The following is a 19820-nucleotide window of genomic DNA, read 5'->3' as shown; positions in this document are numbered from 1 at the left end:
AATGCATTTGTAGCCTAAATGGTTAAGAAATGCCACTTTTCAAATTCAGATTATGCCAAAATTTGAAATAACAATGTTAACATTATAGGACTTCAAGGCTGACAATTACTGCACTTAAATGCTCCTTGGATAAGGTGTTATTTTACCATATGGGCATTTTAATTAGCAATAAAAACGTTGATCTGGATACAGTAGTAGGGTTTCCAAAGCACAAAGACCTGCCTCATTATACTGGTGTTAAGTTTCTTATGTAACTGCATCTTTTGTTTGTTGGGTTCTTTCCCCCTTTTGCTTTGCTTGCGCTCCCCCCATCACTTCGAGGCTGAACACATTTGTGTTGGGAAATACATGGCTGTAGTTTTCTAGGTAAAACTACCCTTATATATAATCATTTATTTCCACATCTGAGAAATTAACATGAAATTGTAGATTTGTTCCCTTTGTAAATCATTTTTTCCCTTAGCTCCATTTATTTTATTTTATGTCATTTATAGTCCACCTTTCTTACTGAGACTCAAGGTGGATTACATACTGTGAGATCAGTACAATCCGAAGCAAGGACAAGGGCAGGCATTACCATACAGTGTCAAGGACATTTCCATAAACAGTGTCGTAGGGTAGATGAATTTACTGTTACATGCATATCAGGATACTGTGGACTAAAATATAGAAAATTAAAATATTTTAGAATCAGGAGTGTAATCTTTTGTCTACTTTGTGTACATAGAATCTTGCAGAGAATTTGACTTCTGCAGAGTTTTGGTATTATGTGTCCCATTTATGGTCAAAATAAAGGATTGAAAATGTTTGGGAGTTTCTCTTATGACTCAGTAACCAATATGTCTTCCTAGGCAGGTTGGCCATTGTTAGTGGAGAGTTGGGGATCAAACTCCACAGCTCCTGCTTTCAGTCTCCCAGGCAGTTAGCCTCATGCACATTCCCCTAGATGCACTGACTGCTCAGGGTGGGGGGGCTAGGAGGAGCACGGTCACTGTAGGAAGGTCCTTCTTTGACCCACACACATTCATTGGAAGGAAAGCCCCTTTTGCCAATTCAGTGTGCATGCATAAATTTCGTGCTTAGACTTGTGTATGTAGGTATGTTGAACCATCATCAAAATGGTATATTTTCATTCACTATGGTATGGATAACCATGGTTTGGAAATCTCATTTGTCACCGCAGTTCTGGTCCCCCATTCATTTCACACATTTTGAAAAGCCTTATTACATTCATTTACTGGAATCATTACCTCATTGCTTCATTTGTCTCCCTTTTTAGCAGGATATCCTTAACCATATTATGAAATTCAAATGTTGTAATTAGTAAAAAACAAAACAGATAAAACATAATGTAAAATATTTTGCCCTAATCTGGATAGCCCAAACAAACCAACCTTGTCAGAAATAGAAAGCTAAGCAGGGTCCACCTTGGTGAGTAATTGGATGGGAGACCTCAAAGAAGACAAGGATTGCTATGCAGAGGAAGGCAGTGGCAAACCTGTGAAAATCTTGAAAACCCCAGCAAGGGTTGCTGTGAGTTAGCTATAACTTGACAGCACTTTCTACCATCACCACCATTATGAATCTTCACAATTTTGGCCTGAGACAAAAGATTTGAATTTCTGGTCCATAGTAGAAATGCCTTATTTAAAAGTGTCTTATTTTGCTTTTTATCTTCTTTTCTCTTTTGTTTTCTTAATTTTCATAAGCAAAGTCAGAAGTTAAGTACCTTCTAGGGCATTCCATGAAAATCTATAAGCACAGCAGCAATACGAGCTTTTTCCTGAGCTAATTCTAGCCAACTGGGGATTATTTGTAGGCAATATAATATTTTGACTTTATAGCTAATTAGACAAGGCTTTGTGATAATGTAAAGGAGCCAAAATCGAGTGAGGGCAGGAAGTTTTTAGCTTTGGCTACATAGGTTTATTGAGACACACAAACGCACACATACCACCCTTCCTCTCAAAGATAGCATATATCATTCACCTCTTTCATTTTATCTTTGCAACAGACCGGTGAGATTATAGAGAGGTTATACTGAGAAGAAGTAACTGGCCCCAAGGTCACCCAGCAAGCTTTATGGCAGAGTGAGGATCTGGGCCTCGACCTCCCTGATCCAGCAGTCTGACCACTAAATCTCTCCACTGTCTAGTAAAACTTTAAATGATGCCACAAGCTGATTTAGAAGGATGTCAGTATTTCCTGTCCTCATGTTGCATGAGTAAAGATTTGTGCTTTATTTCCCTCCTGAAAATCACTGAATTTGAGGTGTGGCACACTTTTTGTGATGGAGAATCACAGGATGCATCTAATACATTGGTCTCCTGTAGAGCTACTGCTGTAGCTTTGTCTATACAAACCACAATGTGTGCTGTTTGCAGACACAGGACTGAGATGTGGAAGATAAAATTTTTATAGATATATATCACAGTGTTGGCTACTGACATTTCAGTTCTGTCTGAACATCAGTAAAATTTATTCTCATACTCTGTGTCTACTTTGATTTGTAAACATGTAAAGACAAGAAGAGTCTGCTAATTTGGATATATCTAGCATTAAACTACACAATATGGAATGCATACCTTGATTTTTCTCCATGGACTAACGGCTTTTAGAGGAGTCAAGTTTGATCGAGACAGCTCAGGTTAAAGTGCATACATTTTCTTCCAGTTCTGTCGATGTAGTCCTCTATGCATGCTTGAAAAGTAACTGGAAATTTTTTGGATATCTTGCATCCCATGTGGATAGCACTTAGAATATCAAGAATCCATTGTTGGCAACAGACGCCAAGAAAGTGAAACAATATGTGGATGGGTGGATGGTTGGGTTTCCATTTAGATAGAAGTAGTTTAGAATATACATTAGTTTGGAAAATTTATTATTCGCTTTTCCCCCTAAAATATGCCCAGTTGCCATTTATGATTTGATATATTTCTAAAGCAAGTCTAACCAAATTTTAAGATTATCTGTGGTTGGTTTTGAAACTTTATATTTCTTTAGTTTTTTTTTTTCGTTAGATTTTTTACAGTGCAATCCTGCCCTGTAATCCAGTCTGAGTTACTCCAGTCTAAGCCCATTGATTCCAGTGGACTAAGAATGAAGTAACTCTGCCTAGGACTTCCACTCTGATTTGTAGAGAGAAAGACTCTGAGCTTTCATTATGTGCCACTGAAGTTCAAATGGTAATTTTGTGTTTTTCTGTGCCATTGTATTATTGTGCCATTGTAAAAGAGACCACATTAGTCATCTCCATGCAGTGGTCTCCATGTAAGTTTTTCTCAGCTCTCAAAGGAAATGAGCATAAGTATAAATATGTATTTATTTATTTTATATATTTTATTACGCTTGTATTGCTCTCCCTGAAAACCAGGCTCAGAGCGAATCACAGCAGGAATGTAAAACAGGCAGCATCATAGTTAAAACACTTCAAGTAAAAACATCGCGTCATCCTTATTGCACAATCCCTCTATGTACAAAGGTCCATGGGGCGGGTGGCAAGCTGCCTGATATTCAGCAGACTGGGGGGACCATATCCCCCTTCAACAGGAGGCCGATTGGGGGAGGGAGCGCTTGCTACAACCGCTATATGTTTGGCAGAACATCTCTGTCTTGCAGGCCTAGTGGAAAGATAGTAAATCCTGCCAGATCCGAGTCTCTACAGACAGAGAGTTCCACCAGGTTGGTGCCAGGGCCAAGGTGGCTTTGGCCTTGGTCGAGGCGAGACAAACCTCCCTGGGGCTGGGGACCACCTGCAGATGTTGGTCTGCTGAGCAAAGGGCGCTCCAGGGAACGCATGGCAAACTGTAAGACTTTGATTCTCAGTAGAGCTGAAACTCTAATTCCTGAGTTTCAAAGTTTTCTTATTACTGAAAACAGATATAACCAAAGTTCTTCATAGAAGCCAACTGATGTGAGAAGCAGTAGTGGCACAAGAACAATTCGACAACAGTATCCTTATATTCTGTTGGTTTGGAACCAATAGCCTGGTAGAAGAGGGCCGTAAACTCCTCACAACCAGACAGACGATAGTATGACATTAGCCTTCTCCATGATTACATGTTGCTTGGAGGCCTGGCCTGTGTATAACTTTAGCCCCTTTCAAAAAATGAGTAAAAGATCATGTGCCCCAGGCCTCTGCACAATTGATCGTTCTTTCAGACAGCTTGGATCATACAGAATTCTCTGCCAGGTGCCCCTTACTAAATATTTGCAAAGAAATCTTGTTGCAGACTTCAGCCCACCCACCCCCTTCCTTGCACTAAAACGTGGCATGTGGAATGCTGATCTTCTTTTCATGTTTTCCTTACTGCATGTTGAGTTTTGAATAGTCTGTGGCTGTGGCTGATACTTAAATATTATGAATAATCTTGTCAACCACTTCCCCCAAATTTGCATGAATTCATGGATGGAATGTTGCTTAGATTTTGCATGTTGGACAAGACTCTCAAAAACACGTGTTTTGAAAAAAAGGAGAAAACATACCAACTAGGAAGTGACTTTAACTATTTGTTTTCTGTTGTCACTGAATAGTGTGATAAATCATCTCCATTTGACGTGCTCTTTCCTTCAGTCTTTGGCTGAGCCCTTTCAGTGTCATGGAATGTATGCAAATACTCTGGCTTCTGAAGGGAAAGAGTAAGTTGGTAGGATGTCACTAGCTAGTACAGTTGCCCTAAGCTGAAGGCCACAGGACCATCAGGATAAGAAGCTAGAGATATTGGGGAAATGGTGTTTCAGCATAACTGACCAAATCGTTGGCAACATAGTGTAGTTAATTCTAAATGGTCCTTGATTCTTCCTCCTCCTTGCTTAAGAGCTTATGCTACAAGTACACATAACATGAAATAATATAAAGGGTCTAGTGTAGCAGATCTATCAATAGAAGGATGCATGAATAGAAATCTCTGTTCTAAATGGTAATGGCCATAAAAGTAAGGGAAACAATGTTCTGGTGAACTGTGAGCAAGAGACGCCCAATTAAGGTGATTGCTAAATGTATGTGGCTCCTACAATTAAAAATATTAAAAAATAAAGCAAATCAAAGTATAGTCGATAGTCAAACTCCTTAATTGTGATGCATTTGCTGAGTTTCCCTCTTCCATCGTCGGCCCTGCTCTGATGCCATATGGTCTACCATGGAACATTTAACTTGTCAGATATAATGGATTGTCCTGGAAGCAGATTTTTGCTTTGAGCGCTCGACTCCTTTCTTGCATTTCACTCTCAGCTCCAGGCTGCAGGATGAAGGATTGTGGTGGAAATGCAAAGAAGAGGCACACAGTTGATTCCCCTTAAGAGAGTGACCTATATGCCACAAAATTTTACCCGCGAACAGAGGCATTATCCTTGTCACTGACCCTAGCAGGCTGCATGTCAGAACCATTTAAATTTGTCCAGACTTAACAGATTGTGCAAATGTTTCAGAAATCAAGTGCTTAGGAATAATAAAAGCTTGTCATTTCAACTTATGCAGCAACATTGCAGTACACATTGGCCAAGCAATGAATATTATTTACGATGACCTACATGTAAGCTAAGCAGCCTGCTTTGTAGATCTTGGGTGCATTCCATTGATCCTTTCTGTCGTACAAGCTCCTTTTCCTTCAATGGAGTTTGCATGTGCTGACATAGAAGTTCCCACAACCATGTGTTTAATCTCCCAATAAACTAAGATAATGTCGCTCAGGATTGCTAAAAAAATTGTATATAAACGTGTGCGTGTGTCTTGTGTGAAAAAGAGACAGACTGCTGTTTCTGTTTGGCATGCCTTTAGCACCAAGCGTGTATTAGGTGCTGTGTGAAGAGTGCCCTCAAGTCATAGTTGACTTATGGCAGCCCCTGGGAGGGTTTTCACGGCAAGAGACTAGCAGAGGTGGTTTGGAGGTCTCCCATCCAGTTACTAACCAAGGCCAACCCTGTTTAGCTTCTGAGATCTGACAACACCAGGCTCACCTGAGCTATCCAGGTAAGGGTATCAAGTGCTGTATAGAACACAGAACTGCTATGGATCTTTTCCAGAAGACTTCCATTAGTATCAGATGAAAAATAAAGCAAGGAGGTCAGGTCAAGAGGTGGGGGGAATTAGGGCTTTCAAAAGCTCATGCAAAATTTTAGAGGATTTGTGATATCTGTCTTGGTCAGTAAGAGGGTGGGTATTCCATGGAGTCTATCTTATATTTTGTTCCAGTTCTGCCAAATGGATCCATCAGACTTGAAGCATACTAAGCACTGTAGCATTCTAGGCATTTCTGTAGGGCAGTCGTGTCTTTAGCTCTTGATGCCACCTTGAAATCTTGGCAGAACTGAAGAATTAGTGCCGCTTGCACTAGGCGGATCCCTGAATCCTCCTCAACTGGCACCTCCAAAATTTTCTGTCTTCTCAGTGGCATAGCTATAGCAAAATAATAATAATAATAATAATAATAATAATAATAATAATAATAATAATAATAATAATAATAATAATCTTTTTAAAGTAATGTTTCTAATTATTGACCAGAATGTAAACTTATATATATTGACCAGAATGTAAACTTATACCAAAGGTATAAAATGTAAAAAAAAAAAAAAAAAAAATTCTGTTAAAGCAGCTAAAATTATTTTCTTGCCAGTAATAAAAAATAAAGGGCTTAATGTGAACAGCTTCAGAAAATATAGAAAAAAATCCCTTAAAATAAAATAAAAAGAATTCTTTATTAGCTGTCTGAAGTACATTGTTAACAATGAGTGTGCCACTGTAATTAAAAAGTTTCATAGTGAAAGTAAGCTTCAGGTGGGTAACTGTGGTGGCCTGCAGTAGAAGAGCAAGATTGGAGTCCAGTAGCACTTTAAAGACCAACGAGATTTCCAGGATATGAGCTTTTGAGAGCCAAGCTGACTTTGTCAGAAAGTAAGCAACCTTAGATTGGGCAGAGCTGGTGATATTGTTCCTACAATGCACCCAAGACTATGCTGAGTATTTGTTGAAGTTGGGGATTTCCACATATTTCTTACCTGTGGTAACATAGGAAGAACCAGGCCTTAAGTGTAACAATGTTGTTAGTGTATGGATGCCCTCTGCTGGATAATGCTAATTTGAACCACCTTGATGAATTAATTATAAAGTTTCTCATTTTGCCTGTCATGTTAGGTAATACTGAGCCTCAGTGGCCCGATGGTTTCATAGAATATTGCATTCCACCTTGTGGAATTAAAGTTCCAGAGGAACCCAGGGTTTCTAGGAAATCCTTCAAACCAGACGCTGGTCAGACCCCGACATAGCCTTGCTTAGAATCTGTGTTTGCTTTTGGAAAATGTATGGGGAAAGTGCATCATTAATCATAATGTCGACTGATTTGTTATGCTTTCATTCACTCTTCTGTCTACTGAACCATCCTCTTTTGCAGTTTTAATGATTTTTGTATATTGTAGCTTGGTTTGGATTGATTTAATGATGTGTTTTTGGTTGGTTTTAATGTTTTTTATTATGTGTGTTTTTTAATTTGTTAGCCATCTCACCCTGATTAGGCTTGGTGGAAACGTTGTAAATAAATAAATAATTGACTACATTTGTGTATGTATCTGAATAAATGAGATCTTTAATTATCATAAGGCTCATATTATGTAGTTTGTAAGATCATCATTAATAATTATATACACTTCCATCCTGTCTCCCTTTAATTTTTTTTCTAAGATAAAAAGGCCTAGATACTGTTAGCACTAGTACAAAGAACTCTAAATCCTTCATCATATTTTTGCCATTTTCTGCACCTTTTACAGCTTGATGATAACCTTTTAAATATAGCCAGAACAGTATAGAGTTTGCCATACCATTGGTTTATATAAGAAATGTGATTTTAAAAATTTATTCCATTATTTTCCTAATAATCTCTCATCATGAAATTTCCTGGATGGTCACTTCCAGTTCACTATGTAGGTGGAGTTGGATCCTCCCCCCCCTTCTGCTACTGTAGCATAGTGGTTAAGTGATTGGGCTGTGAATCTGCACTCTGCTGGTTTGAATCCCACTACTACCATCATGAGCTCAGAAGGTAGCCCTGGATAAGCTGCTCCTCACAGTCCCAGCTCACTAGCTGTACTGTGGGGATAACAATAACACTGACTTTGTTCACCCCTCTAAATGGGGTACTATTCTGTCTAGCAGGGTGGTATATGAGCACACTGTTGTTGTTGATGATGTTGTTACATGTACATTTAGTCAGTTTCATCTTTCATTTTAGAAAAGAGTCCAGTAGCACCTTTGAGACTAACCAACTTTACTGTAGCATAAGCTTTCGAGAATCACAGTTCTCTTCATCAGATGCATCTGACAAAGAGAACTCTGATTCTCGAAAGTTTACACTACAGTAAAGTTGGTTAATCTTTAAGGTGCTACTGGACTCTTTTCTATTTTGCTACTACAGACTAACACGGCTAACTCCTCTAGATCTTTCATTTTGTTACCCATTCTCCCAGAATATGGACATGGTATGCCAAACTAAATTGGCTCATCTAGCTGAGTATCATCTATTGTCTCTCCAATGCCTCAGGCAATGCTACAGCATAAAATCTTAGGACAAAGGCAGCCCTCTGGTTAGAATAAAGATTTCTCTTCATTATGATCCAAAGCAGATTTACCCATTATCCTAAAGATAAGGCTTATAAACTTATCTTCTGAGTCGTTTCCCTGACTTGCACAGTTTGTTTTTATAAAAGTTTAGCTGGATGTAAGTGTACTTATGTAAGAATGTAAGTATTGCTGTGGTGCTGGATAAGACCAAGGTGCCACCTAACTTCTCAGCAGCTATTCAAATGCCTCTGAGAAGTCCACAAGTAGGATCTGAAGTCAGCCACCGTCTACCCTTTTCCTATATCATATGTGAACATGGAAGGGTCACTTAGCTGTTGTGGCTAACAGTGTATCAGTCAGTCAAAACATCTTTTGAAATCACCTGACAAGGTAGCCATTGAAGTTTAGGCAAAAGGCACATGTAACAGCAAAGCATGGTTTGCGATTATGGGAACAAACCGGGGGAGTCCCTAGGCTCATGTGTTTTTTTCTCTTCTTCCTCCCTTCGTGTACAGCTGGAAAATTAAGTACTGTTGTTTCTTTTCTGTCCCGCAAAACTGGATTCCAAACCATGGTTTCATCCTGGCTTTGAACTCTCATCGGAGGGCAAAGAACAAAACGCTTAGGAATTGGATAAAACAAACTATGGTTTGCTGCGGTTTTCTAGCTGTACATAAATGAAGGGGGGAAGGGAGAAGTTAGACGGTGAGCAAACCCCCAAACTCCCCCGGTCCCATAATGTGTGGGCTTTGCCTTTCAATCGTGCTCCTTTCATGGATCAGTAGCCGATTTGTTTAAAATGACTTTCTTACCAAGTAACCTTAAAACCTAGCTTTCCAGATACTTAACAAACCTTTGTGGTACAACTCCCTAACAAATTGTGGATTGCTTTATATTGCGTTAAATTGTCAAGATTTTGCAAATTTGTTACACCTGAGCTTGGTTTAAAATATCAGGATAAAATGGGGCTGTTAGTTCTTCTGAGCCCAACTAAAGAGATCAGGTGTCCACTACAACTTTATGAGGAGCAGTGCTTTATTCTAACAGCCCTTCCTCAGCAGTTCTTTGTTGATGTTAATTGATGTTCCACTATGTTAGTCATCTCCAAGGTCCAGTTGGAAGGAGGTCAGCTGCGGTTTGTTCCCATAATCGCAAACCATGCTTTGCTGTTACATGTGCCTCTTGCCTAAACTTCAATGGCTACCTTATCGGGTGATTTGAAGATGGGGAGAAAAAACAGGACAGTGATTTTCTAGAATAAGGCTGTGCTCAGATGTCGTCTCAAACTGAAGGCTTGTGCACACACCTACTTTCTCCCTTGTGTGGAATGCGATGAAGGAATTTAATACCAAGTCTACTTACCTGTAATGAATAAACACACATCTGTAGCTTAGCCAGCTTAATATTCCTCTTCACAAACCAGGATGCTAAACCCACGTTTAATCCAAGCATGTGGAAAAACTTAACTCCAGTTAAGCCATGGACCTGCATTCATACATCAGAAACAAACTGGAGTTGGTTTAAAACTAGGAGTCCTTCGTCATTGTCTGTGTGAGAAGGGAGGGGATAGATGAGGAGACAGGCATGCATTGTACTTGCAAACTAGACTTGGCATGGTATTTGAATACAGCTTAAATATTCTTAAAATGGGACATGCGCTAGGCCTAATTTGGACTTCTTTTCTGATTTTGATTTGTTCTTAAGCAGAAAAAAGATACAAAATACTTCTCCAAATATATTTTTTTCTGTCACTTCCAGTCCCCCACTCTGTATTTCAAATCCTGAGACTGGGGGGGCTAAACTAGACGATACGGTATCTGTAGATGACCAGAGATGCTGCCATCATTTTGCTTCTAGACTTCTTTCCGTTTACAGCTGTTGCAGGGGCCCTGTTGCACTCAGGAGGACCACACCATGGTGGAAGGGCTTCCAAGCATCCCTGGAGAAACCACATCATCTAGTTTTGCTCTTAGATAAACAATAAAAATACAGTTGTGCACACACAGTTAGCCAAAAGGATAAACGAGAGACCTTTGGAATCAATCAAAAATTGGCATTGACACTTCTTCATGAAGTGGTATCTGATGGGTTATCTCAGCTTCATTTTAATGGAAGAAGCAGTTCCTAAATTTAGAAGTCTATCACAGATGAAATATAATTGCTTTAAAGGCCATTGGAAAGCAACAATCTTTTTTTGTTGTTGTTTAAACGCTTAATTGAATTACAGGAGCATGTTACATTTGTATTGTTCTCAGTTCCTGCACCAACTAAATGCACCACTGCGTCCTGTCCAGTGTATTCAGAGCTGTTTACTGAATATTTCATTTAAGGAATGGTACATTGTTTGAGTGCTGTTTAAGGCCAAAATCCTCCCAAATGCTCTGTGCTTGAAACAATATATGTACTTAGTAATTGTTGAGGGTGTTGTTCCCTTAGGAAACCTCAGGACTGGAAGAATATTCAAAGCTTCCAGCATCAAATATTTAGACAAAAGCCTTGTGCATGGCTTAAAAAATGTATATTTTTACCTAAATATATCAGGTTTTTTGGTGACCAGATGCTTGGGGTTTTTCCAGTCCTGTTTTTCATTATATTGGATGTAAGGAAATACTGTTCAGACAGGAATAACTTGTGAATGTCAACTTGAGATAGTTACACAGATGTGGTTATGTGTCAGTGAATACCAGATTATCAAATGTTTACTGCTTCAGTAGCCCCAGAGTTCACAATACCCTGAGATACTGCATCCTCAAAAGATATCTTTCAGAAAAACTGTTACCTACAATGGCTGAAGTTGATACTACTATGGGGCATACACCAGAAATCCTAATTTGGGCAAGAGTTTATCACTTTTTATCTACCATTGCTGTATTAGCTGGACTTTTGACTTTTTGTCACATGATCCTAGATTCATAAGGTATGACTCTTATCCCTGGAAATCTGGGATTTTTATCTGTGTTACTTGGTTTAAATGAAACATGGAAAGTATTGGGTGTAAATATGTCTCTGGGAGGATTACTAGTGATATTGAAGATTTTAGTAGGTATGTAGTGACTAGCCATGATGTGGTGTTTATATATGGACCAAACCTTAGCCCTTAAGGGAAAAAAAGACGGACAAGTAATTTGTTGCTAGGGACATATATTTGCCTTCTGAAATATTAAATAACAATTTTCTATTTTGGAATTTTAGTTTAACTTCACTTCAGGGCTTGTACAAGCATCAACTGCTTCAATGCTGGTCTCTTAGAAGTTCAGGAAGAGGCGCCACAGAGAAGAGGTTCCAACCAGCGTGGGAATTTTGTGCAATATTCTGCTTTCAAACCTGCCACACATATTAATGTTGCTATTCCCACAATCTTCTTTTTGACACAGGAATTAGTACAGTTGCTATGTGGTTTGAAGGTGTCAGAAACACCAAATCACTCAGAAAATTGTCCACCTAGAAGCACCCTTACATTAAGTGCAGCTTTAAAGGTTTCATTTCCTTTGTCTTGTAATGGCTCTGTAAGCTGTACAATCTCCTGTTGTAATAGCACATTGCGTTGGCATTGTAATGTCTCTTTAGGAACCATCAATCTTTACTGCATGTCACTGTATGCATTAAAGACTTTCATTTTGTGAAAACAACAACTTTCTTTGGTGTTTTGCTGCATCTCTGGAGTATCTGAACTTCTTATAGAGTTGTGCCATCTTGGTTCTTTAGCTATGTTTATACAGTGATTCAATCTATACGTCACATAACCTGAACTCTAAACCATAGTTGGGAGGTGAACAAAAATTGTGTACCGCTCATTTCTCTCCTGATCCCCTGTGAAATGCAAATGGGTTTTTCTAACCATATTTTTCTGTGAGATCTAAATCAAGCAGACTATGATTAGTGCTTATCAGGGGTTGAGTTTGATCACGTTTTGCAAACTCTATACAAACCATGTTTGGAGAGCATGATTTGTAGCCAGTTCCATAGTTTGTCTCTTTCACTTTTAATGGTAACCTATAGTTGGAGCAAACCCAGAAAGCAAGTAAGTTTTCATATAAGAGAGGAGGCTTGAGTATGTAAGCCCACAGATGTTCTATGAATTGTTGTAACCATGATTTCAAGATAAAGTTTTTGTTTTTTGGGTGTTTGAGTTTAACTAGTATTAGATAGAGATTAAGTTATGTTTTAAACAGCTCTTGCATCTATATCTAGAATTGCCTTTTTGGAGTGTGATTGTATTTGGCACCAGTAAAACAGCACACAGATATTCTGGCTAACTTTTTTAATATGTTCATAATTTTTTTTCTAAAATATTCTCTGGCTTTTATACCTATCACACATTCAAGTTAAACAAGATGAGATAAAGTCTCTGATTCCGAATACAGATATGCAGATGTAAGAGGTTCCTTGATGTATTTTTTATTCATTTTCGTGTTATGGAAACGATATGTTCCCTTAAAATGAATAGGTAATCTGCTGCTTTCATGCAGTTGCTGTTTTAGGATTATGTTCAGTTGGGCAAGTAATGTTGCATTGCCATTTCCACACCTGTCAAAGCTACCATTGTCATATTCAAGGTGGTCATGTCTTACAGAAAAAACTTGTATGGAAATGGACAAAATTTAGCAAGTATACAATGGTGGAAAAAACTGTGTGTTTGTTTCTTTGAGGGCACTAGGATTAGTAAAACAAATCATTCTAGAATCACCACAGGGATGTTAATGTATGAAAGTAAAGAATACCGTAAGAACATAAGAAGAGCTCTGCTGGGTCATACCAGCTGTCCATTAAGTTCAGCATCCTGTCTCACACAGTAGCCAACCAGTGGCTTAGGAGCGTCAACAATAGGGCATAGAGGCTGAGGTCTTCCTCTCATATTGACTCCTGGCACAGATATTGAGAAGTTTGCTGGAGGTTCTCTTTAATCACCATGGCTAGTAGCCACTGAGAGATCTATCCTCCGTGACTCTGTCTAATCCTCTCTAAAGCAGTCTATTGTGTGTGTGTACATTCAAAATGTGCACTAAAAGAAATCGGTAGCATGCTCTTTTACTTCTGCAGGTCATGTGATGGGAACAGGAGTGGAAACAAGGTGGCTTTGCTGAATCCAAAAGCCATTTCAGCCATCACAGAGCTAGCGGCATATGTGCCATAATATTTTTTGTTTGAATCTACTATTTTAAAAATGTGATTACCACACAGTGACCCCACATAGGTGGGGATTATCCCACTTTTCAGGCATGGCTCTTTGCGTACCGCCATACCTACAAGATTCTATGTAATAGAGGTGTTGAAACTGTAGAGAAATATGATGCCTCTCCTCCTCACGTTAGTCCCCCCCGGCTTTGCTGGATATTCATTTTCATTGCCTAATAATTTTAAGTAACAGGTGAACTCAACAGAAGAAATGATGGTGTGGCAATGAAATTGGAAATGGAACTTGATGGAAGTTGTTCTCAAACCAAGAACTGAAATACACCCCATTTTTAGTGGACTTTTTCCATCATTTATCATGATCTCTCATCTAAAAGCAAAGCTGCAAATCTGTAGTTGTATCTGGATTTTTCAGCTTGAGCTCAACTCAGAATTTAAGATGTAAGATCAACACAAATACTGAGGCCAAATCCCTCAGACCAGTAGCCGTTCTTCCATTTCCCTCAGCAGGCAGAAAGGAATTGCCCTGTGCTTCATTATTTTCCATCATTTTCAGAGCAAAGGGGGGAAATGTTTGTGTGAGAGTTGGATGACTTGCACTTATTCTTTTGGAAGTTGCTTAAATTTTCTACTTAATTTGATTAATTTTTCAAAGCGCACCATGGAAAGGCAACTGGCTTCTTCATTGACTGACTGGAAATCCTATATGGCTTCCTTTTTTCTTTTTCTCTTTTTATTACAGTACAGCTCAAACGCTTGCAAATGCATAGTAAGCAGCAGTCATTTGAGTTCAGTTTTGAAAAGCATCGTTTATTATATATCTTGGATGCAAGGATATGGGAAAGAGGCTTTGCAGTTGAGTCTGTTCTTCTTTGTATGTATTTTGGGTAGTGTGCATTCTGTCCATTCATGTATTTAAAAAAATTTAAAATATTAGTATCACTATTAATAATGTATCTCCTGTGAATAATTCTGATGGGCACTGCATGCTTCACAGGATCAGCTTCTCTTGGGAAACAATGATTCAGTTCTCATGTAAAGACACGTCTTTTGTTTTAGCCATTGCTATGATATTAATGTGTGGTCCTTTCGGGTGAGAAATTATTAATCGGATGTTTGACTAGTGTCTTTATTGGTTGGTTTCTGATACTTCCCCCCCCGCCCTCAATTTGTACAAAAATTACTAATGGTTACATTTAGTTTTTTTTTAAAAATATGGACAGTCGTACTCCATGCAGTAAAAGACTTGAGCGATTAATGCTACCCTTATGCCTCTTTTGAGTAGTTGTAGCCATGGGGCTTGGCACGGCCACCACTGTCTTTGTGCCAAAAAATATCCGCAGCGGCTGCCGCATTCTAGTATACTGGAGGGTTGTCTCGAAAATTCCGCAGTGAGTGCATCGAGTTTTTACATTCTCTTTTAAAACAGATTTCCTACCCCCTTAAAAACAAACAATCATTCATACTGCTGCAGTTAAAAATATATATTCTAGATTGCTGGATCTAAGCACCTGAGAACGCTGTATACTATACAGTATGTGTAGAGATTCTGGGTGAGCCCTTTTTCATTCATGCACTCAAATAGTTACTTAAAAACCTTACTCTAGAATATTATCAACACTCTTTCCAATTTTATTATTTGAAATAAATGTGCCAGTGAATTTTAAGCAGAAAATCAACATAGTGTAGCTAATTTTAAATGGACAGGTTTTTTAAAAATATATATATAAATAATTCTTTTCTCCATAAAATGAAATGTCATTACAAAAAAGTCAGTTTCGTAATAACAATTAATTTGTAGAAGTGTATATAATTTCCTCTGAATTTTGGTGATTTTTGCTCTTACTCAGAAGCAAAGACAGATTTCAGGTTTGATTGGGGAAGAAAAATAAAGATATAATGAAAATTAAAGGCTTACGCTATCAGGATGAAAGGTATTCACTCATGATCTCCAAAACTATCTTTCGAGTGGTAAAAGTGGATGCTACCGATGAAATCTTTACAAGGAGCGTAATCCTAAAAAAAAAAAAAAAAAGTCAACCTCCTGCTGGTTGCTGTGTCTCTTTGGTACCTCACAGGCTTCGACAGAGTCCTGGACGAGTGCCCATTGATGTCATGGAAACACTCAAATTACTGAGAATGATTCATGTCTGTGCTGTTCTCTTATCCTCCCCCACACAAACAGAAGTAGATTTTAACCCTGACAAGTTGTAATTTGCAGTGGGTTTATTTTTGTATCTGGATAAATATTTTTTAACTACTGAAATTAAAATGAGGCCGTCTGTATGTGATATGATACTAAGACGAAGAAGGAGAACAGGTATCCGCAGGCAGCAAATGGGATTCATTCCTCGAGCTCTTTGTGAAATAGATTGAATTTGTTGCCTTTATTCCTCTCCCCTCCCCCCCTTTAAAATTTATTGTTTCTCTTCACCAAATAGCTTTAAAGGAACTTTGTCCCATAGTTAACAATGTGAATGAAGATTCGCAAAGTTTCTTTTACTTTCAGGGTCTTTATTTTCCCTGTTTAATCACTGGCTGAAATAGTCAAGATCTGAATCCATCATGACCATTACTGCCCCCCCACCCCCCCAATCAAGTATGCTAAGTCTTTCCACTCAACTGTTGCTTGTTAGTAGTATGCCTATTAAAACCTCTGTTTATGAGTGCTAGAGAAGATGCGTAGGGCTATTACTTCCTTGCACTTTCTGCTAGTGGATCTTCTCAGCGCTTGACTGTGGCCCTCGGGGTATGAGCTTTTTGGCTTGTACCTCTAGGCACTTCTAGGATTTATGTACCTGTAGCAGAGGAGACTTTATACTGTTACTTCTAGCCAACCAGCATGGTCTTCTCCACTTCCTTCCCTGCCTCTCCATATAATATTACAGGGTTGAGTGTGGGGCTGGGTGTGTGTGCTTCTACTTCCTTCCAAGGACTTGGAGTATGAATTCTCCTCTGAACTTGTAAACAGAAAGATGAAACTGAATACAAACAGTCAAGCAAACAATGTATGTTGAGGGTATGTTAAGAACTGTGAGAAAAGCTACAACCACAATTTTACAATGTGACTTTTTTACATATTAAAAGGCCATGTATGATAGGCTGTTATTCTAGGGAAACCCAGCTGTATTGGACAAACATATTAAATGGTATTTTGTATGTATTTTTGAGTGAAAACTCTATTTTTTTGTGTTTAAAACTTTTATTCAGCACTGTCTCTAGGAAACAAAACTTGGGCTTCTTTTTTCCTCTTTAGTTCAGAGCTTTAAATGAAAAAAAAAATTACAAGCTTTTTATTTCTCAGTGGGTGTACTTGTATGACACTCAGATATTCCAAATAAAATAACAATCAGTAAAGTAAAAGGGCAAAGTACATGTCTTTGGTAGTGATAGTAATTAAATGATTCATTTGCAGAGGTAATGTACTGTACAATGTATAGCTAGTTATTGCCATTTATTATATGCTTGATTGGGAAAACAACCTGGACTCTACATTACATTATATCATTAGACTCAAATACTATTATTGTTGTCCACCAGTAGATAGTGCCTGTATTGCTCAAATGTGGAAGATATCCGGTCAGTAACAGCATATTTTTTTGCCTCTTTCTGTATTAAGTCATTTAATCTAATCTCTAGTGATCTTATGGACTTGTAATAATTGCAGACGTGCCCTTGGCCACTTTATCTAAATCTGTCACTTTCTTATCCTAATCACCTGGATGACTTTCCTGCTGTCTCTTTGGCTTCAACACCCATGATTAGTCCTTGTTTTCCTTGCGGAACAGTGCTACTAGGTGTTCATGTTTTCACCAATGTAATTTCTCTCTGTTGGTGTGTTTACAATCATCTTTTACATTTGGAAAACTGCTATCCTCGGTAAAGTAAAGGAAATGTCTGACCAGAGCATAGTCTGCTTGGTATTTTAAAGAAAAATAGAGAACAGGCAAGAGACTCCATATACGTACTTCAGAGCTGACGTAGAATTTCTCAGGCCATTCATGGAATCCAGTCCTGAGGCAGTGGCAAATTTTGATCCAAAATTTTCCTTCTCGAGTGTAACTTTTGAGGAGATCAGGTCCATTCACTAGGGAATTGCAGTGGGAAAGACAATGAAGAATTCAGTTCTATGGGACTTTTTATGGTAAGTTCATGACCTCAGGGACCTTCCTGCTGTGTAAATAAAAATAAATATACCCAACTGTTTAGGAACAGGCAAGAGAAACACATGTAAAGAGGCGGTTCTGGTTTCTCCCATAGAGGCCTGTTCTGTCCATAGCTTTAGAAAGCATGAATTGCCATTGAATGAGAACAAGATTTCCCCCCTTTTTATCATGCTGAAAAAAATGACAATGCTTAACAGCACAAGCCCCCACGCCCTTCTGCACTGTTCCATTTGAAATGAATAGAAGTTGTGCAAGAATGGTGTGATAAATTCACATGGTGATCCTGTGCAAGTGGACTTCTCTTTCAAGTTGGCATCATATCTGCCTCGATGAGTTTGTTGTAGATAAGCATGTTACGCAGCCCCTGACACTGAACTAACTGCATGATGGGAGCTGTTACGCATATACGGATTTTCCGTTTGGGGCTACATGGATGCTTTTGGGTCTGGAGCTCTCTCAGCCCCACCCACCTCACAGGGTGGTTGTTCTGAGGATAATAATACCTTACTTGTAAACCGCTCTGAATGGGTGTTAAGTTGTCCTGAAGGGCGGTATATAAATTGACTGTTGTTGTTATTGTTATTATTTTGTATAGGTTTTGAAATGATGCACACACATGTTTAATTGAAATATTGCAGAAGTATCTTTTTCTTTTTATTCATGGTACTCCTGAAGAGTAGCTTCATTTAAATACTAGGTATATGTGAATGTATGCTAACCTAAAATACAAACAAACTGATTTGTTAATGCATTATTTAGGGGAAAAATGGGAGCTGATTCATACTTCCGCTGTTTGTTTGTTTTAAACAGATAAAACAGAAAGGGGCTCGTATTCATCATACGGGAGAGACTCAAACTTACAGGGTTGTCACCAGGTAAGAATCTGCCTGAACTTACACAAGCGTCTTTGTAATCATTGGATAAATTATGTACTAAAACTTGTTTTCTAAGATCCACCAGATAGTTTACAAACAACTTGAGCAAAAACGAAATGGTATCTACAAACATACACTATAAAAAAACCCAATAAAAATGTTACAGCTTTTTGTTAGTAACTAGGTCAATCTCTTAGCATCTTCTTGGTAAACTATTGATCAGTCTGTCTCTGAATAATGTAGTATGGTTCCAGCATGACAATTCTCACATGAAGACTCAACTTAAGGAATTATAATAGGGGGTGTGTGTGCCAACCAAGCATGTCGAAGACCCTGCTTTTGGATGGCTACTGCAATAAATTATAATTTTCATAGAGTCTGTATGATGTTGTGTGAAAACAGGGTTGTATTGAGGGATAAAAATGTCTGTGAAAATATGATTTGTTGTCCCTTTTTGTTTCTGAATTGTTTTTGGCTGGAAGTCAAGGCCAGCAGGCTAACAGCAAAACCGTCTCAAGGGAAGGATGCGGGAGCTAGAAAAATAAGAGTAGTTTAATTAAATAATAAAATGCCAGTGTAATACAAAGGGTTAGCATGTGTGTGTTTGTGCCTCTGCACACTCTGCATTTGCATACTTTAAACTCTCCAGAGAGTGTCTTTAGTCTAAAATTGCTATCAATATCCAAATGTCTGAGCTTCTTTATAAAAAAAAGATGCTGCAGTTTAGTTTCACTAGGAGTAAAACATTTCTGAAAGTTAAAACTCATTTGTCCCTCTTGCTTTGTTTCTCTTGTTTTCTTTTTCAGGCAGTAGTTTTCAGTTTGGAAAACTACTGGAGAATTATAACCCTTTTAAAATACCAAAAGCCTTTATAAGAGATGTTAACTCTATAAAAGAGGCATACTATTACGCTTATTGTAGGGTTGGGGCGGGGAGATGCTTCTTTCCCCATTCTTCTTTTCAGGTGCCCTTGCCCCCTTCATAGTATGGGGAAATAATCAAGGGTTGAGGGGGAGCATTAAGCAACTTTGCTTAATTAACCATGGAAAATACAAACAGACCGAGCAATTAAATAGAACCTCGCCTTGAAAAGGA

General features: G+C 38.4%; 1 protein-coding gene across 7 annotated transcripts in view; it reads left to right on the top strand.

Moving 5' to 3' along the window:
* The window catches only part of TCF4 (transcription factor 4), a 389972-nt gene that overhangs the window by 173137 nt on the left and 197015 nt on the right, over positions 1-19820 (top strand). For all 7 annotated transcript variants that reach the window (XR_008597497.1, XM_054986184.1, XM_054986181.1 and 4 more), the window contains one exon: positions 18661-18725. Coding sequence is in view for 6 of the 7 variants with exons in the window: in XM_054986184.1 (XP_054842159.1) it covers positions 18661-18725 (65 nt within the window). In the remaining variant the exon portion in view is untranslated. The remainder of the gene's footprint in view (positions 1-18660; positions 18726-19820) is intronic.

Source organism: Eublepharis macularius, chromosome 8 (genome assembly GCF_028583425.1).
Source record: "Eublepharis macularius isolate TG4126 chromosome 8, MPM_Emac_v1.0, whole genome shotgun sequence".
Lineage (NCBI taxonomy): Eukaryota > Metazoa > Chordata > Lepidosauria > Squamata > Eublepharidae > Eublepharis > Eublepharis macularius.
The sequence above is the reverse complement of the archived record's forward strand: the minus strand, read 5'-3'. Positions and strand labels throughout refer to the sequence as shown.